We start from the raw sequence: 23,383 nt of genomic DNA on the forward strand, positions 1-23,383 counted from the left end.
ATTGTTAAGACAGAAACGTCAAACTCGTGGTATCGAATTTAGAGATTGCAGGCTGGACTCTCTTGTTTGACTTCTATGTTGCAGCAAATGTGGCGAGATTTTCTCTCCAATCCCGCAGGATGATGCTGCCGCCACTGTGGTCTTTGCTAGATGAAACCGTTCAGTCAAAGTCTGGCTGTGAAGTAAACACATTAAACGTTGTTTTGAACTTGGCAAAATTATGCAAGGGAACTAAACTTTTAAGAGAATAATAAGGAGAAATTTTCTGTGAATGAGTTATGGTTTTAATCGGTTTTAAGTCTCCTTCAGCTGGATCTAATTGTGGACCTACTTTCGGACATTCTTAAGGCAACTTTAATGTTCTGAAATGTTTTAGTCTTTTTGTATGTTTTATGTAGCAGGAGGCTACATATTTTTTGTCATTCCATTATATCTCACTGTGAGTTGTAAAGGCGGGTCTTGTTATCAAATGACTTTCTTGACTTTTCTTAAAACATGCATCTGCCTTTATATGTCTACTGTTGCATTTAGGTTTATATAGTCTATTCATTTTGTCCAAGGTCTTGTAGGGCTGGCTTCAATTTTGCTCCAATTCAACTTTTTGTCTCATCTCCAAGATTACTCTTCCAAGTTCACCAGTGAGGAATATGTATTCAGACTTTATGTGTCAGAGAATTACATATATTGTCTCCTGGTTTATTTAACGCCTAATGGCAAGTGGCAGCTTGAAATGTGCTTAGAGCCACATGTAGAAGTAATTGTGGATTTGTGCGCCCTTCTCATCTGATCAGGTGATACATTTGAATTTCAAATCATGCTCCTCGACGAAGTCCAGCTTTTGGATAAAAACCACAACCTCTCTGTAAGGTCTCCCCTCCCCGTTCTGACGTCACCGGAGAGCTGCTCAGAGCGGATCCACTGTGAATATCTCTACGCTCATTGCCAGGACCGAGGAGTGTGCAGAGAGAGGAGGAGAGAAGGTGGAGGGAATACGTTCGAATTTTGGATCCTATTGGAAAACTACGGTGTGCGCACGGCACGCACCGACAGGAGACGTTTCTGCATTTTCACCGTGCGCCCCCCCCCCCCAACCCCTTCCCCATTGAGATCGGATCGGAGCCGAGAATGGAGCTCCCTGCCGCCGGCGAGCACGTCTTCGCGGTAGAGGGCATCGAGAAGAAGCGCATTCGGAAGGTAACAGCGGGAGAGCGACGTCTGCAAAGACGTCGAAATGTTGCATGTTTTTTTTTTTTGCATCCGAGACTAATCCAGTTATTTTTCCCCTCCTTCCCTAACGTCTCAGGGCAAGATCGAGTACCTGGTCAAGTGGCGCGGCTGGTCTCCAAAGTAAGTCTGAAACCTGCTCATCAATAATATCAGGGCGGTTATTAAACCAAAACAAAAACATGAACCAATCCAAGTATTGCAGCTATTAATGAAGGGCGTTGCGCGCACAAATCCGTAGGCGTTTATGTGTGAGAGCGTGGATCCACGGATGCCTTCACTAATTTATGCTGGAGGGGGGGTGGGGGGTAGGAACAGCCATGTAATCCCGTTTTAATTATTTCTGCTCTGCCAGCGAATTTACGAGACATAGTGCTGCTAAAATGGCCGACTCGATGTTGGAGCTAAAGGAGCGTTTGGATAACACAAACACACACATACAGACCCACACACACACACACACACACTTAATTTCTGTTATGATTGTTTTTGCCTCTGCGGTCGGACACATTCTTTTGTTTATAATCCTTAAAAAAAAAGATACAATAACTCTGTAGGTATTTTCTTCTATCTTCCAATATTCCTGTTTTGGATTGAAACCCGCAGCCTTTACCTATCCAGGACGTTTTGACGCGTGGGGAATGTGTCCGCGGGAGACATGTGCGTGTCAGTTTGAAAAAGGAAGTTTGCACGTGACAGCTCCCTGACAGCTGTCTGCTTCTCTCCTCTCTGCAGGTACAACACATGGGAGCCGGAGGAGAACATCCTGGACCCGCGCCTCCTGGTTGCGTTTCAACACAGGTGAGCGACTCTGCGCGCGGCGGCGGACTTCGGACCAGGCCGCGCAGCCTCTACTTCAGCCACTACCATATAAGGGCATGGGAGGAGGGGCGCTGCTTCTAGTCAGCCCCTCCCCACCCCCTTCTGATCCCCCACTCCTTGCTTGAGTGGGAAGGGGAGGTAGGGGGGGTATTCTGGACGTGGTGGTTTGAATTCCTAAATTATGCTCTTGGAAAGACTGGATCTGAGGAACCTAAAGGGGATATTTGATCAAATCAAACCCAAATCAGAAGTTGATCAACACCCAGAATGAAAATTTGATCTAGAAACTGAAGTAGGAGGGTGTTTTTTTTTTTTTTTTTTTTTTTTTTTTTTTACTAAAACCTGCTTAATTCCCAATTTGAACAAACTACATGCCTTCATTTTTTTTGCTTCCTATCTGGAATTTGGATGACATTGATGCCAGCCACTGAGGAGGTTGACTAAACAGGCTCATTGTTAAAAAAAAAATCAGAAATGTGGTGAAGCAACCATTTTGAACAAACTTTTTCATAGGTCGGTGTGTAAATGTGTGAGAATCAGTAAAAGATTCACTGTGGTGTTCAGTGCATTGGAGTTCTCTGACTGGCACTACATACATCACATTTACCATGTTTATTTCTTTATTGACTCTATTTTTTTCTCATTTGTGCTCTTGGTGCTTGTGTCACTGATCCCCTGCCCTGCAGACTTCCTATAATGTGAGGAAAACGTATGATATTCCTGAGCAGATCTGCACCTGACACCATAAGGAAACCAGACCCGCTGTCCTGTTTGCCTAAACTGCTGTGACAAGACACAACCAAACAAACAAAACACAAATTCGGTCATGGCTCTGTGTTTTGGTTTGTCGCTTCTACTGGTTTCCATCTTGCAATGGGTGGCTTCCAAATTATCTAAACTAATTTAAGAGTTGTTGGCTAGAACTTGATTTATTTAGAATAAATCAGTCCAACCTTCATATCTTTTAAGCCCATCATTGACTTTGGTTACATATTTGTTCAGTTTTTTTTCCTTCCTCTCCAGAGTTAGTTAGCATAGTTTCAAATGTCTCATGCTCACCTATTGCTCCAGTTCTTCTCTTTTCCATCTTTTCACCATAACATAATTCTGACATTCTCTATGTCCTTTCCCAACCCCTTAGACATATTGGCCATGGTAAAAGTTTTTCCTTAAAGCCCTTTGTATTTAAATTTTTTTACAACCACCTTTGATAAGATTGAACTTCGTAACTGGATGGTTTCAAAGAGAGGTCAAAGCCTCAACACTTGCCTGAAAAACAATCTGAATCTCTCAAATGTCGGTTTTAGAGGGCAACATGTTAATTAAATCAAATGCCACTGTCACCTAATCCTGCACAACTGCATCTCGTGCAGACCCACGAGGCCTCTGACATATGCTCTCTCTGTAGGCCAGCAGCCTGCTCAGGGGGCCGAGTGAAGGCGTGATGGCTGGGGAAAGGAATTCGCTTTTCTGAAAAGGCTAATTGACACACACAGAGCTTCTCAACGCTTCTAGTGTACGGCTCTCATATTCCCCCCACTGCCTGCCTGCCTCCCCTGCCTGGGTATAGAGCTGTGTGCTGGGATGTTCACGGAGGGCTGCCTCTGTGCTCTCTCTTTCTCTGTGTGTGCGTGTGAGCGGATTCCTCCCTGCTCCCATTGGATGGGGGAGGGGGAGCCGACGAGGGAGTCTGTAATTGCCAAATCTTGTGTGAATAGGGGTCACCCTGTTAGATGGCGTTTTCCAAATTGCGCACATTACAGCGGTGGGGACTGTTTATTGTGACGATGTTCTGGCAGCTCTGATCGTTTGAACATCTGCAGCACGAGGCCGACATTGAGGGTGGGTGTTGGAGCACGCCTGGGGAAGCATATTTACAGCTGGCCTTCGCCCGCCGCTGGTTATTTATGAGACGATGCTGAGTCAAAGCTCCTATCGGGCCTGGGGGGATTTTTCACACATGGTGTTGTCCTTGATCTGACCAGCTCTGTTATAATAACACAAATCTCAGTCCCTTTTCATTAGAAATAGTTTCAGGAGACGTTTTCTTGACTGCCTACCCTTTATATTGCAATGTTTACAGTAATGATCGTATGCCTTATATTTTTTCACATTTGCCATGCTAAAACTACAAACTTCCATGTTTTTCTTTTTTTTTTTTTTCAGTAAGACCAACACGGTAGTTAAAATGGTGAAATAGAAAGGAACAGATGAAATCAGATACACATGGTCCTGTTGACCTTTTTTTTGTGTGTTTATCCCCATTTTTGCACTTTCCTATTTTAAAGATATCTCCAGCTCTTTCATATTGAATGGACAGTTTCTGTGGCAATCCTTAAGTCCTTCCTCAGATCCCTGGTTGGATTTTGGCTGGACTTTGACTAGGCCATTCTAACACAGGAACATGCTCTTGTCTTTTGAAGCCCCCTAACAAGCTGTTCTTTCAGTTTTTTAAGCCCAATTCATCTTCTCATTAACTTCTTTCTCCTCTTCCTTCCATCCATACCATTACACTGGTGTTGTTGTGGGATTTAGATTAATAGAGTAACCCTGCTTTAAACTTCTTTATAATTTTATTCCTGGGCTGTCTAAATTACATTGTGTTGATTTATATCATGTAAATCACCATATAAAACAATAAAGAGCGTGGGTGTAATGTAACAAACTGTGGAAAATTTACTTGGCTGGCCATCTGAGGAGGAAGGGTGGTCAGTTTAAAGGCGAGGACTTGAGGAGTGCTTGTTCCATCTGTAGCTCCTAATCAAATTTCTCCGCAATAATGAGAATATGGAATTGGTTGATCACCATGAAGAGCTATGCAGATGAGGATCAAAAAGATTTGCACTGACTCATGGGTGGGCATTAAATAGTGCTCTGAATCATTGCTCCGATTTTGAACATGAGTAGGTGAAAGAAAACGATTACAAACCTGTAACTTTCAACATGATTTGATGTAGTTTTACTGCCTTTGTAATGCTGACATAATCTTTTCTTTTGGCAGAGAGAGGCAGGAGCAGATGATGGGATACCGAAAGCGGGGACCAAAACCAAAACATCTTCTGCTTCAGGTACTTCAGAAGAAATATCCTGACTCATTGAAACACTTGAGCAGGTTTCACTTTCTAAGGTATCCTAGAAGAAGGAGCACAGTCAGGTGTGCCACACCTGCTGTCAGTATGCTTCTCGAAACCCTGTGTGGGAGGGAGGGCTCCCACAGGTTTATCTCTGCACTCAAACTGAAACGTATGTTGTATTAGGTTCAAAATGTACTGATGGAGTGGACTCATTTTATCTGCCAGCTTACTATCTTACCATGCAAAATAGGCATGCAAAACCTTTATTACACTTCAAGTCACTATGTTTAGTGAGCAAACATCCTGCTTTTTGCACCAACTTGTGAGAGTAGGATGTTTCTTTTTTCCTCTTTTATTGTCGTTTTGGGAATGGATGCGTGCTCTCTTAAGAGAAGCATTTACAGACGCTCTTTCAGAGCCAAGTGTGATTATATATTTCAAGTTTGTCCTGATTGCTGTGCAGCATCGCTACTGAAGATGCTCGCCACGTGGCCTGCAATCGGGGGCAGAGCGTGACACGTCTGGTGGCACTTGAGTGACCCGGAGGTCGCAGCCAAAAGCGCCTTGATTACCGTATTCTGCGTTTCCCCTCTTACGGGTCACCCAATGGTGCTTTGAACTGAGACCTTATTCCATATGGATACTTTAGCAGCTTTACTTTTAAACCTGACTGCATTGCAGTTAAACCATGAAAAGATGCATGTCCTTTGTGTTTTGAGGAGGATGATAATGTTAATTCACCGTCTCTTCATTTTAAAGTAACTGGTACACAATAAGATGAGATTCCCTGTTTTTAGATTTTATTGTACTAAAAGAATTAGGATGCATCGTAACACAAGGGAAATAGCTAATGTGCATGTTCACAATAACAGTGCATGAGATCAGTAGGTCGAGGCAGAAAGCTGTGTAGCAGTTGGATCTGGGTTTGATGTTGAGCCATTTGCCTGGTGGCAGCAGATCAAAGTTCTCTGCAGAGCATGCTTTTTATTGTTTCCCTGGGGTTATTCCACAGTTTAAGGCAAATGGAAGATTCAAAAGAAATGACAAATAAAAAAACTTACATGTAGCAATTCCTGGACACTCTTTCAGCAAGCCACACTACTTTGCAGGACGGTCTTCATTTGATGTTATTCAACAGGATTGGGAAATTCCAACATTAAATAATGTAGACTTAACCTACAGAACAGATCATGGAGCCTCCAAAAACCTTTTACATCCCCTTATTGTTATTTGCAGAGTCATTTTTAGTGTTTTTAATGGATAGATCAACAGATTGGTCATATTAGTAATTGTTAAGATCTGAAAATACAAAAATATGGAAAATAGTAAAAACGTTTCTGACAGATTCTTGACTTTTCAATTACTTTTAGCTCCCCTTACTATCCTTTGCAGGACACTACTTACTGCCGTATTTCAGACATCAACAGGTGTTGAAGAATAAATTGTTTTGCTTTAGTTTCTTAAGAAAGGGGAGTCCTGTTGTGATTGTAGAACAAAAATACAAGCCAGGTTGTCATATCAGCTCCCTTTTAAATTGTTTTTATTGAATACTTTTGTTACTTAAAAAAATGTTATTTATTTCCAACTTTTTTGGAAGTTTTGACAATTATAGGTCAGAATGTGGGAAGAAAGGTTAACAAATGTCTTTTCTTTGCTTAAGGTGCCATCATTTGCCCGGAGATCAACCATCCCAGCTGGATTCCAGGAAACAGCCAATGAAGCAGACGGTACCCTAAAGTCGGACTCTACACAGGTCCAACGCTCCCAGCCCCAGCAGTACCAGCTGAACAGCAAAAAGCACCATCAGTACCAACCCAGCAGCCAGGAGGTCCCTACTGATGCGCTGAGCAACAGCAAAAAGAAGTTCATCTACCAGCTCAACAGCAAGAAGCACCACCACTATGAGCCCGACCCACACATGTACGACGCTCAGGTTTCGAGGCTCAAAGAGGTGGTCAAAGTTCAGGAACCGGCCAGCAATCTGGCAAATCCTGGGTGGACCTTGCCCCTGGCCCTTCAGCAGAAATGGATCCACAACAAAGACACTGGTTGTTTGAGCAAAGTCAAAGAGCTCGCAGTAGAGGTGAGGAAACCGGTTAAAGAGGCGCAGAGTGAGAATGCTCTGAAGCCCAACCCTAAGGAGGCCAGTCTGCCTACTGCTGTCAGCAGCAAAATGAAGATAATCAAAAATAAAAACAAGAACGGACGCATTGTTATTGTCATGAGCAAATACATGGACGGTAACAAGGTTCACGGAGCAAAGGACAAACACAGGGAATCTTCAAGGGATGAGAAAACGCACGGCATCAAAACATCCGAAAACAATCCGGCACCCATGACCAAAATTGATGAACACCCCGAGAACGGGATTCCCAAAGAGATCTGTAAGGGCAGCTCCCTCTCTGTTGCAGAGCATCCTTTGAAATGCTCCCCCAAAGACAGACAATTTTCCAAACCTTCTCCGAGCACAGCCGAGGAATACAACACCGAAGTGGCCCGCGGTCAGGCTGATTTACCGGAGGGTTTATCTTTGCAGCTGACAGCCAGTTCCCCCCAAACTTCCTGGACTGCCGACACTGCCATTCCAACCCCTACTGCCATTGACCAGATCCGGATCCCCTCTTTCCCCTGCAACCGGAAGCGTAAGCTTTCAGATCCCATTGAGGACAGGAACGTTGGTCAAATCTACCTGGCATCGAGGAGTTTGAGCGTGCCCGCTGCTACGATGGCGCCCCCTCAGGACAAACCCATGGACCTTCACTGCAGCACGGCACGTCACAGCGGTATGTGTACGACGTATCAAGAGGTTGGAAGCCAGGAGGAGCCGATGGACCTCAGCTGCCCTAAAAATAAGCGGCCGGTCGAAGTGGAAGCCCAGCCGCCTGCAAAGCCCGAGCCAGCCATTGAAGACACTTCTTCTGCGGTGAATAACACGCAGAAATCTTTGGATAAATCTCCAGAGGAACCTGCAAAACAAATTTCCCCCTTCATGGGAAACATCATCATCACTGATATTACCACAAACAGTCTCACCGTCACCTTTAAGGAGTATGTTTCTTTCTAAACTATGGGACCCACAGCTCTGATTGGCTGAACCTGTGAATATGTGCATATGTAAAAGAAAACAGAAATTTGTACATATATTGATGAAATGTATAATTTATACATCAAATCCAGTATGTTTCCTATAACATTTTATACAGTAAGTACTTTGTGATGTTGTAGCCAAGAAAGTGCCCTCGACTATTTGAGCGAATGCATCACTTGGGTGGAGAATCTTCACCCAAAACAAAAAAATCTTTGTCTCCTGGAGTTTAAGAAGGGAACTATCGCTGTTTTTCATACTTGTACCAAACTTATAACCTTAGCTATATGAAGGTTTATACATGTTTCTTATTACTAATATCATGTTGGTGTGAGAGAAGGTTATTGATTGGACTGTTTGCAGAGCAGATTTAAAGCACTTAATGCATTTTCATACGTTTCATAAGTGTCATTGCTGTCGAAGAAACAGTCAGAGATTTTCTCTTTATTTTCTTGGTGTAATAGACAAACCTAGCATTGTTGATTGGCATCTTTAGCTTTGCTCTTGGATTTTTTTTTAAAGTGTTCAGCCATGACATGCAAATTCAAAAATGGCAGGTGTGTCATAGGGCAGTGCTGCTGGCGCAGAGGGAGGTATCTGCTCCTTCACTGCAATCTGGCTCAAACTGAAATGCATCCGTTTTAAAAGTCAAATCTTTTCTGCTTGTTTGAACTTGGAAAAACAAGTTTTTGTTACGTTGGAAAGAAAAGAAAGAATAAATCCTAGGACCTGTAGGAGTTTACTTGTTGCGTACAAAATTGCAAATAAACTTGACTTGTTTGTATGCAATTTCTGCATTAGTGGATGTAAAATATGAGCTATGAGCTTATTTTCCTCAGCTGAGAAACACCCATGTTGCTAAGCAATTTCAATCTGCCTGAGTGGCTACAACTACCGGTAGTCATTTTTGACCAAGAAAGGACAATATGAGCAGATATTTGGTGGTTAGAGAATATATAGCCAGTGAGTCTGATACAGGTTGGCCCCCCGTTTAAATTCTGCTAAAGGGCTTTAAAGACTCTTTGACCGGCTCTAGATCAGAAGCATATCTTAATTTTTAAGACTTTTGCTTTAACCATAACAATATCGGACCAAATATGATCTACACACTGCCTTTGAATGCCACATTTATTTTTTATTTCTACTCCAGTCTTTTTGAAACAGCCAATCCCACCAGCTTGTTTCTTTCCTATCCACCAGGTGTGCAGCAAACTTTTAGAAATGATCTGTTCAAACTCGACATCAGCTGGTGAGGTAGAGTCTAACTGTTGCTACGATAACATAGAGCAACATTTTCAATTTGTTTTGAACTGTTTAAATTTCCAGCAATGGTGGTCCTGTCTGCCGAGACATTAGCCTATAACTTCACTTTTTACCACACCTACTAAAATATGACGTTTTTCCATAAGCTGTGAGGAAAACACTTCTAGAGTTCAGTACAAAGAAGTTTGTTACTCATAAAAAGTGAATCTCCGTTACTTTATTTTCACTGTAGCAAAGTTATTTTTCCTTATGTAAATCTGGAGCTAATCTCATCACTTTATTTGTCAAAGCTCACTGTAGTATTCTGAAAGTTGCCAAGGTTGTAAATCATAGAGACTGAATGGGACTTTCCACTCAGATCTTGTGACTCTGAGTCTTTTTTTGATTATTCATGCTGCTGATGATTGAAAAGCTGTTGGATGTAAGCTACAGCAACGTTCATGTCCGAATAGCCTTCTCCGCACATTTAACCCCAATCCAGTCAGAATGCTAATACAACAGGCTGCGATGATGAAAGTTAGGAGTGCGTATTTATTGATGTTAAAGCTTTGGTTCAAAGAGCCGGATTTGCTTACTGTGCTTCATTTTCCTTAAAAGGTTTCATCGCGAGATACTTTTTTTTTTTTAGTCTTTTTGTTGTTTTTTTTCCTTTGCTCTGTCTTTGCACTCTGTTTAAAGTGGAAATGATTGTTATAAAGTATGCTATATCTGCTGACCTGTATGCTCGGCGCCCTGGATGGTATGTCTCACAATAAAAACAGAGATTTGAACTCTGACATGTGTGCGCTGTTATTGTTAATGTTTATTTTTTTATTCTGTAGACACCAGAAATTCCCGATTTCCAGAAAAAAATAAATGCTCGCATGAAGAAGACAAAAATATTCAAATATGAGTAAAATAAAATAAAAACAACTGCTGTTTAGAAGGCTAAGCTTGTAAAAACAGATTGTGTTGCATAATCACAGAGTATCCTGCACAAAGGGCTTTCTGTGTTGCATAACTGCACTGGTCACTTGTGGTTATTAAAACCTCAGCCTTGCATTATTTTTCCTACTTTGGCTCAGACCCCAGCAGGAATGTAAACATCCAACACGATCAAAGAGAGAAGGAGGCTAGGAGAAGTGATTGTGTATTTTTAAGGGCCTTATCGTGGAGAAAAGCTTTATGGAAGGTGAGGAATCAGATATGTGGAATGTAAGTGTGCTTTGCAGGAAACGGTCTCAGGATGACTTCTAATTATAATGTGGCTGCTATCTTCCCAGAACACCAGCTAAGTTGTTGTAAAAGACTGTGTTTAGGTGGCCTTTGTCACGGTGACACAGCAGTTTCATTGTCAGATATCTTCACTTAGCTTTAGAGTCACTGGCACAAGCTGCAGCCAGAGCTTTTCTGAATGAACTGTAAACAGGAGGCTCCAAATGTTACATGGCCTCCTCAAAAAGGGGTTACTGAAGGCCTGGAGCCTGAAGTCTGCTTTCAGTGCAAAGACAGAAATAGTTGCCTTGTTTTTTTCCTGTGCTGAACTGAGGGAGGCTAAAAGATTAACTGTTGAATGCCTCTTAGAGAGAAAGGACCTGGAATGTGTGCAAGGTGTCTAATTTAGGAGGCATCAATTGAAGAATGTTGACTTTGAAAACTCAGAGAGCTTTAATTGTCATTCAGGGACAAGAAGGGCAAAAATAATGCAAAAGAATTTGAAAACTCAACTTTTTCATGGAGCTGTAGTGGATGATTAATCTCTTTAAATAGTCTGCAGGCTTTGTTTTATTACGAATGTTGAACATTGTCACTTGAAAAGGTACATTGAGCTTAAAAATGCATGAAAACAATCTAAGGTCCTTCATGTAGAGTTCTGGGAATAGATGGAAATCAAACAAGCAGCTGGTTTGAGCCCAAAAAAAGAACTTGGTTTCACACGAGGAGGGTTTATAGACTCACCAGCTTTACACATACTGTACAACGGAAATGTTGAAATGGTAGATTAATTATTTGTCATAATGTAAAACTGTAGTTGCCCTCACAAACAGCTGTGATAGAACGAATAACCCTTACTGATCAGCCTGTACAGTCTACAGGCATTTGAAATAACATCAAAGTTTTTCAACATATACAGAGTTTATTCAAAGAAGAAAGAGAAAATTATCCCATTTAAAACTTGGCTCTATGTACCAGGACCTGCTATATAGAGCCAAGTTTACTGTTAAACGTCATTTAGGCTGGTGGACAATAGGTTTGACTAACTGAGCCCCACAAATACAGTTTGGGGCTTTAAAAGACTGAGCCAAACATTTAATTTGTCATTATGTATCCTGACCTGGGATAAACTCAGTAAATCACCTTTATTTTTCTTCTTCTTCTTCTTCTGTGCTCCTGGGGTTTTATGCTGCATGTCTTCCCAGGGGCCTTTGGTAAACAGAACCACATTTATTTGTCTCTTTTAAAATACAAATTGAAACTTATGATCATCTCTGTATTTAGTTTAATTCATTCAACTATCACATCTGATCTGGCCCCCACAGCATGATGCTGCCACCACTAAGCAAATGGTGTTTCTATATGAGAGCACTTTAAATACAAAGTTTCTCTGCACCAGTATGACTTTGTTTATAATGTGTTCAAACACAAAATACACATCTTTCTTATAGACTGGAATGGGACAAGAATATGAAAAAGTTTAAGGAAATTAAATAAATAAATACAAAAACTGTTTGATGGAAATCATTGTTTATGAGTCTCTATTTTTACACCTTCTTATGAAACCATATTTCAAATTGTGCATTTTAGCTACCTTATATTTGAACCTCTATAGTCAGAAATGTTCAAAACTTTTAAAGTTTTTTTTTTCTTTTTTTCTTTTGGGTTTCCCCTCATATTTTCAAGATTATCACAACGTCTGACAGACATTTGATCAGGAATTTTACTGGGAACACTCAATGTATTTCCTGGTGCAGGAAGTGAAATGACTATCACTGAAAAAAAAATAATGCATGTGCTTTTGGCATTCACTTAATCACATTTAGTTACTTTAACACAATAGTTTTATGTTCTACCCGTGTTAAAGTAACTACATATAAATAAGTAAATGCCAAAAACGGTTGCATTATTTTTTTCAGTGTGCAAAGAAACATCAAATCAACCTCATACCGTGCCTGTAGTTTTTTTCCCCTGCTAGAGGTTAACTTTAACAATTAAAAGCATTGATGCATCTAGGATACACTTGCACAAGAGAAAACAACAAAAAACAAACAAAATTTCTCAATAATGTCCCATAATTTCCATATTGTGTGACATTAAAGGGGTTTTCTATTCCAAATGTTTTTTAAAACGACCGCATGGTTGAACTCTAAGGATTTGCGGGATTAGAAGGTGTGAAACCGGTGGAAGGAGCGCTCTTGGTTCGCGTGTGTCACTTTAAACAATATGCAAGTCAGCCCGCCATGCATCAGCGGCTATAGAGGAAACTGAAAGATCTCTGAGCTGGCTAACATATTTATAGACCAAGTGAGATGTTTCACATTCCTCCTTTATCATCATACTAACTGCGGTGGCAGTCAGCACAGAGGTGCTTTCATTTTAATGCTTATGTGTGACCCGCTGCAGGCCTGTGATGGCCTTAGGAGGGCAGACATTCATTTGATTATTATATAGAAATGGAAGCTTGATTATGCTTTGTTTGCATTTGTTATATCGATGGAAATTGAACTTTAATCAGCCTGTTTTAGGAATGCAATCATATTAAGTCATAATTAGTCAAACCTAAAAAAAGAGGCGTAGTGCATTCTCTATATGACGATTTCCAGCCCAAACTTCACACTGAAAGCAGGTCCCGGTGACGCGGCTTTGCAACTTTCTGTCGTGTGGTTTTATATCTCAGGCACCTTTCAGTACAAAATGCCGCTCCGAGAGTAAGTAGGACAGCGAGCAGAGTGCAGCATGTTGCCATGAAACCAGAGAGCCAATAATGTTCTCACTCACAGAGCCCGCTCTGTGCGTTCATGTGCGGCAGTCGCCATTGCGGCTCCGTCCAAATATGGAGAAACGCTGCAGCGGCAGAAGCGGCGACGCGCCGTTTGTGCGCCGCTCGCCAGCCTGAGCTCAAACCGTGCAGGCTTCAGCCATTCCAGCACCGACAGGAAATGTCGGTCTGCGCGCAGAGAGTATCAAAATGGTGGTTCATATTTCGACGGAGGCAGCCTTAACGCATCTTTGGTCCGCCCAGCGCAGAGCCGCGCCGCGTCTTTGTTTGCGCCGCTGCTGGGAGAAATTCATGAAACAAGATTAAAGCAGCGGGATTGTCAGCTTGGCATAAACGATCGGTGATGAAAAAGAAAAAACTGAAATGTTGCCTGCAGCTTTAAAAGGTGCGGAACGACTGCCTTCCAGCTCAGTCAGTTTAAACCAATTTGATTCTAAATCTGGTTTAAAAACCGATCCAAAACCTTTATCAAGGCCATCTTCCGCTGGGTTTACACCTTTATTAAAATACAGAGAGCAAAGAAAGAGGAAAGAAAAAAAGAATCCAATCAACAATGAATCTTCTTTATGTATTTTACTAATGATATAAACAAGAAGATGTGTCTCGGAATTTTTTTTAAAGTAATGTCGCCTTTCGGTTAACTGCTTCAGTTCTTTCCATCCAGAAAATGTCTCTCCAAATGTTTCCAATTCACCTCATCAAAAAGAGAAAGACGCAGCAATCATTTCAAAACGTCCAGTGTTTAATTAGTTAACCAGGGGCCAGGAAATATATCGATTAACCCAATAAACTCACACAGGCCTGCACCAGCCCAGTATATTTAAATGTCATCACTGACTTAAGGAGAACCATGCAGATATCGAAAAGTCATTGTGCAATCTTATTCCCTCAATGTTTTCCACAGTTTAAATCATTTTTTAATCAGAATAAAGAAATTGTCGGCTTCCTGACTTTTCGTTGAGTTTGTGTGAGTCAGTTCGCATTAGACTGGTGACCGTATTTCTTGGCAAAATGAAAGACTTGCAGGCCTGTTCACCATTTAAAAAAAATCTATAACCAATATAATATTTATTGTATTTAAATATTACAAGAAAGAGTGGCCGATACAATAAATACACATGTACTAAAAAATCTCTCCCGAGCTTTTGATATTTGGTTAAAAAAAAAATAAAAAGAAATGACGGGGCTTGCCACAGTTTCATTGAGCATCTGAAATAAACATGAAATTATGAATGGAAAAAAATGTGATTGAATAAAAAAAAACAAACTCTAATGAATTAAGATAAATAAACAAGAGACGAATTAAGTGAAAAATAAAGCATCCAATGTGGTTATAGAAGAAACGAGGTTTCATTAAATACATAAAAATCCCTGCACTGTATTTCAGCTGTCTTTGGCTACATTTAAATCAGCTTTGGCGTTCAGGAATACAACTACTACTGATGATAATTATAATAATGATAATACCAAAAAATACTAAAAATAGGGATAAAACTAAATTATTAAGTCTTAAAAAAATGTATGAATAAAATGTGTTTGAAATATTTGTTAAATATCTACAACTTCTGAAATAATACTTAAAAAAACAAAGTACAGTAAAGTTATATAAAAATATAAACTATATAAAACAAAAAAATCCAATGTGAAATGAATACAAAACACATAACATGAAAAAAAAAGAGGGTTCATGTTCATTTTCACAACAGAGAAGACAATGAAGGTTAAACGCTACATTACTGCATTGACATATCATTTTTTTTCCTCATTTTTTTTTTTAATGTCGGGATCTTTCTCCCGTCATTCAGCTTTACAAGGATATTGAATGATTTAAAGATTTAATACAGTGTCTGTCTGGCGATTTTTTTCCACCCAACATGCGGTGTATGACTTCTCTGACTTTTCACACATTGTCACAGATTTTAGAAATTTTTGGAAAGAAAATAAATAAATGAAACAATTTATATATATATATATATATATATATATATATATATATATATATATATATATATATATATATATATATATATATATATAAAGGAAGTCTGACTTGAATGTGTACAATTTTTGTTTCTAAAACAAATTTAATTCCATGTTTAATTTTCATCAGAGCTCTGCTTATTGGTTTGTGTCTTTTTAAGCGACTTCGTGACGTTTTTTAAAGAGATGCGGCGCAAATTTCACTTTTGATTTTTTTAAGCTACACGATCGCATCCCAATGATAACAAAAACGCCATGGATATATGACACATTGCAAGAGAAACTGCAAAAAAAAAAAAAAAAAAAAAATGTCAATGAACTACCTCTGTCTCGAAATATTTAAAAGATCTATCCTAAATAATTATTTGTGAAGCTCAGGGGCAATTATAAGCCACTATATAGGGGTTTATTATTTCTGGCTGAGCTGCTGATTTGTTTCTTCATTTATTTCTTTCCATGTGTTTTTTTTTATTATGGATCTGGGTCCTTATTCAAACACATTCTCACATCTCTTTTAATTAGATCAATTAGCAGGTGAAGAAATGCAAGATCCAGTTGTGAGCTGACCCCCTGAGGGATCGGGGGTCAGCGGACCCCACCTCCCCGGGACTCCAGTCAGCTTGGTTCTCGGCGTGTGCCAGACATTCCTGTACAGCAGCCAGAGCACCGAGCTCCTCCCCTCCGCTCAGAGACCCGGAGCACGTAGCAACAACTGAACCAATGTACTCCACCAGCGCTCTGTCCTACAAAGACCGCGGTGCCTGGCAACAAGAGACGTGATGACGTCCACTCAGATTGCGTATTATGGGATGTGCGGAATTAAACAGCCTCGGAGAGAACGAAAAGAGGGAAGCGAGAAATAATAACAGCGGCTAAAAATCGGCGTGTTTGCATGGTGAATCATGGAGCTGTCGGCTGTCGGCGAGAGCGTCTTCGCAGCCGAGTCCATCATCAAACGGCGGATCAGACGGGTATTCGCTGCGTTTCTCTCTCCCACCCACACCGCAGCGACAGCATCTGTTACGCAAAAGCATGTGTCCGTGAGGGCTATTCGGGCCCGCTCAGATAACCCGATCGCTCTTCTGAATCTACTCCTTTTTTATTTTTTTGCAGGGTCGCTGGGAATATCTGGTGAAATGGAAGGGCTGGTCTCAGAAGTGAGTATAAAAAAACATCAGAGCCAAGCGAAGGACAGCGCTCCATCCTGGCCGATCGCACAACTGCAGCGCCTCGCTTTCTGTTTTTTGCATGCGTGATGCGTTTTATCCATTTTATGCGCTCTGCATGTTCCGTGACGCATCTTGCGCCAGTCGGGTGTTGGTAAAATCCACGGATTGTGTCGCTTGTTTGCTTCTGCTTGCTTTGGCAGAGGCTGGGAGTCAGCATGCGTCACGGGGCGCTAAGATCGCAGCTTCATGCAGCTTTCACATGTGAAAAAAAAGGAAAAAAATGTATAACAGAAACAAAAACCCAACATACGCAGCATGAGACAAATTGCGGAAGAGACGACACATGTACTGATCCATATAAATGGGAGTGTTCTGGTTTCTGTGGTACAGATACAGCACTTGGGAGCCGGAGGAAAACATTCTGGACGAGCGGCTGTTCGCCGCCTTCGAGGAGAGGTGAGATGGTTGATCAGGCCTCTCTGCGGGAAGATGGCACCATGCGATATGCTTCATAAATCATGCACAGATTCTAGATTCCCTTCATATACTTGTCTTTATCTGAAATATCCCTTAAAGGAAATTAGGGGAAATATTGTATCTTGTTTTGCGCAGCCAATATTATCTGCTTACTGAATTTTCTCTTCAAAATCCACAAACAGTACTTTAAACTTTATGTATGGATACATTTTTTGTCGTTTTTATTAACATTTTAAACTTTTCCAATGAATTATAGTGTAACTGAAATTGTTTATGTAGTTTTTATTCATTTATGATTTATTCTTATCATGCAGAGAGCGTGAAAGGGAGCTGTTCGGGCCTAAAAAGAGGGGACCCAAACCAGAGACTTTTCTCCTGAAGGTGGGGGAAACTTTTCTCAAACTTTTAATGAATCAACTCATTGCATCTCTGATTTATGGTAAAGTATCAGACAGGAACAAAAGTGAAAGCATTACTGTTAGGGAAAGATTGGGATAAACTTTGGAACATGGGGTTGCTTTTTTCTTAGGTTATAAATATAGAGCCGCACAAGAGTTTGATCATGTCTGCCAGAAATGTTGTTTATGATAAATAATTTCCCTTGGTTTGTAAGACATAAATCACGGAAATCTATGCGGCCATGTGTTCCCCATTTTACCCTAATTATTTTAAGTTTGTGTCAACTAAGTTGCATAAACTTTAATTTTTTTTATGCCCCACATTTACATATATTTCATCAATTGGTTTTATTCAAGTGCCCGCCCTATTCCACCCACCCCCCAAAACTCTTTTTTTTTTCTCTGATTTTTTAAAAGTTTTTACATTTATTTTTCGTTTTAAAATTAATTATAACCACTCTGCAACAATGAGTGTTTGTTATAACTGTTGTTTTTTTATATATAGAGCAGAGACTGGATAACGCAAATGCAAAATTATATCTTGCAAACCTTTTATTCTGTTTTTTTTTTTCTTTTCTTTTTTTTTTTTAACAAATAACTGACTCCCAAATTTAGCTTATACAAAGATGATAATAGTCCATCTTGGATGGACATTTCCAAAAATCTTAACTTAACAAAGTGAAAGTCGTGTGCACATCCTTTTTACAGAGTGGTACTTTATAATTTATTTCATCATTACTGATTTTCATCTCATGAAAACACTAGTTTTTCTTATAAAAAGACTATCCCAAAAGAAATCCCTAAACAACACAAACTGGTTATTCGCAAAGAACCCTTCAACTAATAAAAATGATGTTAATGTAGGTAATGCATTTTATTGTAAATAAAAGCTCAACTGAGATGAAGTTGGGTTCCATTTACTGCTCTGCAGAGGTGTAATGGATGTCCAGGTTGTCATAGTAACCTCCATGGCCTTGTGCAATGTTAGGCCTGTTCTTGATCACAATACAATACTTCATTACTTTAGGTATTTAGGTCAAACCAGATAATAGATCACTATAATACAATAAAGCAAATATTGGTGCTTTGAGCATTATGGATGGGTGTAAGGTCCAATTAAAAATAAATCTTATCAGGTTTGTCAGCAGAGGGAAGCATCAATTGCTGTAAAATGTCTATGATATTTGACTGGGTTAAACACAGCAGGCAAACACCATCTGATCTCCAAATCCTAACAGAAAAATCTTCACACGGAACCTTTAGAAGCTAGACTCTGCCCCTCTTCTCCCTTCCTCTTAGTGATTTCCAAATAAAATATATATTTTACTTTCTTCTGAAAAGGTGACCTCTGAACCAGTTCCCCCCTCTGCTTAGGCATGATCTGATCTTCGCCTGAAACTCAGCCATCTGCAGGCTACCCCTTTCTGAAATGACTATTAACTTTAAAATTAGATTTTTCTTAGGAATCTTTCCCATGTACCTATTTTTAATATTTCTTTTCCTTGCACCTAATTTTCCATGAAAGCTTTTGCATACAGTACTCAATGAAGCATCAAGCGCTTCTTTAATGATTTTCCTTTTAGACCTTTTTTACGTTTCTACTTTCTGCTGGATATATATCAAGTAAGTAGTTTTAACTGTGATTGTGTAGCCTGTAACAACACCTATCTATTTCATATATTTGTGTTCATATAATTGTGTTCTAATTTTTGCATATCTGTATTCGTAAACATCGATCAAATTAGCAGAAACAAATGGTAGAAACACTCATTGTGTAAAGTAGCCTGTGAGTTTGAGTGTTTGAATTGAGTCAAACATTTCCAACGATGATGTAATTCATTAAACAATCCCTAAGTTGTTTTCTCCCAGTTTCAAACAACTGTTTAGATATTGACCCTCTTTTCTCTTATTTCGGAAACATTGCCATACTTTCTTTTCATCTATCTCTGCAGGCCAAAGCAAAAGCTAAAGAGAAGACGTATGATTTCAGAAGAGAAACTCCAAGAAGTATCCAGGTTTCCTATCCCATCCCGGAGCCAGTCATAACTCCACGAGCCCGTGAGGGATTACGAGCCGTGGTTCCAACCATCTTCCCTCCGAGTGCGATCAACAGAGGAGAAAGCGTCCCGATCCGATCCCCAGAGCCGGAGAGGAGGCCTAGACCTGCTATGACGGAAGCTCTCTTTGACCAGGAGTCCGGTCGGTTTCCCAGAAAGCGAGGGCGCAAGCCAAAGTTTCATCCACATTATGATCCACATGATCCCAGCATCTCAGCGGAGCCGGTCTCCAAGCGGAGCAGGTCACTGGATGAGCAGTCCATCACATCTCGACGCCTGCATTATCATGGGGAGACATCAGAACACAGCCTCTTACAGCTGACCAAGAGGTTTCAGGAGGAGACTACGATCACGCCAAAACCCAGCAGTGAGCAGAGATATGCAGGGATGTCGTACACGTGTGCCTTGAGTCCAGGCATGCGTAAAAGTGATCAGGAAGGACACAGAACTTACAGTTTGAACAGGATGCATTTTCCCAAACACAGCGAGCTGAAGCGCTCTGCAGAGGAGCTGCCCTCACAGCCTGACCCGTCCGCCCCCTCAGCTCCAACCTGGACCCCTTGTTTCACCAACTGGGACACTGTGACAGTGACGGATGTCACTATGAACCTGTTGACTGTGACCATAAGAGAGAGCAGCACTGCTAAAGGCTTTTTCAAAGATAAAAGATGAGTATTTTCCTGTTGTAGTTCCCAGTGGAATATTAACGCGCAACTAACACAGGCCTACTGCCAGACTATATCTTTTCTATGTAACTTTCAGAACGTGTACATACAGATATTTAATATGCTGCTGGAGAAAATAAAACAAAATAGGCATTGAAGATGTGTTGTTCTTTTCAAGTTTTTGTCCTAAATGATGTTTTTATTAAATAAGTAAAAAACACACAAACAGAAACAAAAAGTTAAATCACAAAACTTTTTGGATCTGTTTTCACAACAGCATTGGAATTTAAAAATGTACATCTATGCCCTTTAGCTTCCAGTTGTACATAGTCTTTAATGATTTATCGGGACTCTGTTCGATGAAAACGCAAAATTATCCATTTTTATTATGGATAAAAAAAAAATTGACTTCAAGATAAACTCCTTTGAGCCGATTTTTTAAAGCATCTGTTCTAGAGGGCATTCATCATTGTTGCAATTCAAAGTTAAATCCATAAGAGTGGTAAACCTGCTAACCATGAATTCTGATGCTCCAATCACTTTCATTGCTGCTAAAGTTCAACATCCCAACATTATGGAACACCTTTGGGTTTAACTCTGGCTTCCTCATCTATTGACACTATTGCTACTGTAAGAAGGATCAACAAATTAGATCCAATAGATTATGAACATGTTGCATGTTGTATAAAGTAGACAGACAAAAACTTTTGGACATGTATATTTAAGGCAAAGGTATTTCTCTGTCTATAGATATAAATATTTTCTCCCAGCTTTAGTCCCTAATTAAATCTCATACAGAAAATGTGCAGATGCTGAAAAGGACTCCTGCAAGTGGGAACAAGAGATCGCTGACAAAGGTTAGATTGTTGTATTGCCTGAAGTAATGATTATTGGGATTATTGCAGGAATATCAACAAAAATTAGCATTTCATTTACCTTTAAAATGTTCCTGTTACATTGAAGAGGGGTGCTGTATGAATAGTTTAAGTTTAAGATATAGATAGATAGATAGATAGGCGTGGGATAGGATGAGAAGCACCACTGGGTCTTTGTTTTGAGGCCTAATCTGATCTGAGGTAAAGTCAGAAATATGGAAGATTTTTTAAGCAGAGAAACTTATCTCTTTAGAAAAATATGTCAATTTCCAGGGCAGATGGACTCTCCTTGCTGAGGGCTTCCCCAGTGCACACTGTCTTATTCTGTCACTGATCCGACTTCTACTTGCCCCACTTTTGTCGCACTAGAGAAAACTTAGTTTCTTACTCCTATGTGGAGTCTGTGATGAGGTCAGAGGTGCTCTGTTGTCACCCATCTTCACCAACCCCTGTTCTCTCGATACGACGGAGACTGAAGGAAGGAAGAACAAGCGCGCACAACGCATCACACCTTTTGGCGCAGGTCCAAAGTCTGGCCCTCAGTCTGTCGTGTAGCCATTGAAGCAGCCACAGTAAATAGAGGAAAGTCGATTATAAGGGTGTGTAAGTATTATAAAATAATAATGATTATAATTTAAACATGCAGAACGCATCTTTAAAATAATCCGTTTCTTCTCTTATTCAGCCTCCAGTCTGTTGGAAATGCCATCATTTGCAGAAACAGACCTTCCTACCTAATTATGTCCGATGCAACAATCTATATACGAGTTTTTTTATACTGTTAAAATTTATAGAGATTTTAAAATATACTATCAGACTAGATAAGTGCAAACGGCTATTGTCTGTAATTTAATTTATATTTCAAAATAATCGGATTTTCTCCTGACATTTTAGTGTCGATCCTTTGGAGCCCTTTAAGGACATTTGAAGTTTGAGCGGCAATTTTACTGGTGAAATTGTATAAAAACATGTATGGCAAACGGTCACGGGAACAAAATTGGGTGCATAAATGATAAATTCGTTGCTGATTACATAAGCAGATCCCTCTACTGCTCATGTTTCTCTGAAGGGTCGGAATGTGGCTGCAAACATAACAGCAGCAGGGATTTTTTTCTATTGTTCAACAAAATAGACCGGATTATATAATACCTAATATTTTAAAATCCCAGTGAACCATCAGGATACACTGTGCGTCTGCAAGGGTATTCACAATTATTTATTTATTTATTTTTATTTTAATTAGGTCAGATTATCTTTGAAGCAAAGCTTCTAGATGAGATTTTATAGAAAGGAGGGGTTTTCCACAAATCTCATGCATCAACTTGATCCAGCTTCCTGCTGGTAGCCAGTTTCTGTCACTGGGTACAAAGCGGCCATTCATTTGACTTTGCTTTGTCTGGGAAATACTTGAAAATCACTCCAATCAGTTTCTTTTCAGCAGCACGTTTTGCATTTTCTTTTTTAATGTAATATCAATAAACCAATAAAAAGTTAATCATAGTTTTTTACATGTCAAACAATCATCCATCCATCTGCTCCCGTTTACTCCATCAGGGTCTCAGTGGGGCTGGTGCAGTCTATGGGTGAGAGGCGGGGTACACCCTGGACAGGTCTCCAGTCTGTCGCAGGGCAACATAGAGACACACATCCATGCACACACACACACTCACACTTAAGGACATTTTAGATATGCCAATTAACCTAAATATTCTCTGTATCCTCCTCATATGTCAGGTGTATCCAATTATATAAACATTCAAACTCTAAAATCTGCAACAACTTTCCTAAAACTGTAAAAGAAGTCTTAATACAGCGCTTCAACTTCACGCATCACTGAGTTTAACCTCCACAAGATGTCGCCACGCACCATAAGACCTTGAAATATGGCCAAGTGTTTGTGTGTGGAAAAGGCAGCGGGTTAAAATGAAGCGGAACTGCTCGTCTTGCCTGGATTAATCATTGATGAAAGCTGGTAACTAATTCCACACGGCTCTGCGCTCCAAAATTGCAGCCCGATGAGTTACAGCCCTCCTCCTCTTCCTCCTCCCCAGGCTACTGCAGGAGTGGGCTTTCCAGATGTGAGGGCAAATGGATGTCTGTGCTTCTGCCTGCCACTAGGTGGGGTGCGTGTGCAAACACGCACCAGGCGTGGTCAACTAAAAAAATAAATAAACAAAATAAAACCGAAACATTTATTTCAGACTGTCATTAACTTTCATCTTCAATACGATGATGCCAAGATTATCCTCAGGGGAAACGTTTGCAAGCAGCTCTCTTAAGGGGCACTGGGATAAGATACTTTATTGCTTTTAATCAAT

The 23,383-nt window shown here is 40.2% G+C and overlaps 2 protein-coding genes across 2 annotated transcripts; both read left to right on the plus strand.

Moving 5' to 3' along the window:
* Positions 1-930: 930 nt before the first annotated feature.
* On the plus strand, positions 931-9,466 carry LOC107092841 (E3 SUMO-protein ligase CBX4-like). The gene is made up of 5 exons (XM_015387509.1): positions 931-1,194; positions 1,304-1,347; positions 1,960-2,025; positions 5,048-5,114; positions 6,781-9,466. Exons 1-5 carry the CDS (start codon positions 1,126-1,128, stop codon positions 8,182-8,184), a joined length of 1,650 nt encoding a protein of 549 aa, XP_015242995.1. The 5' UTR covers positions 931-1,125; the 3' UTR covers positions 8,185-9,466.
* Positions 9,467-16,148: 6,682 nt separating this feature from the next.
* Positions 16,149-20,338, plus strand: LOC107092814 (chromobox protein homolog 8-like). The gene is made up of 5 exons (XM_015387471.1): positions 16,149-16,395; positions 16,538-16,581; positions 16,984-17,049; positions 17,385-17,451; positions 19,421-20,338. The coding sequence occupies exons 1-5, from the start codon at positions 16,327-16,329 to the stop codon at positions 20,195-20,197; spliced, it is 1,023 nt and encodes a 340-aa protein (XP_015242957.1). The 5' UTR covers positions 16,149-16,326; the 3' UTR covers positions 20,198-20,338.
* Positions 20,339-23,383: the final 3,045 nt, after the last annotated feature.

The sequence above is a fragment of the Cyprinodon variegatus genome, unplaced genomic scaffold (assembly GCF_000732505.1).
Source record: "Cyprinodon variegatus isolate N-32 unplaced genomic scaffold, C_variegatus-1.0 Scaffold396, whole genome shotgun sequence".
Classification (NCBI taxonomy): Eukaryota; Metazoa; Chordata; class Actinopteri; order Cyprinodontiformes; family Cyprinodontidae; genus Cyprinodon; species Cyprinodon variegatus.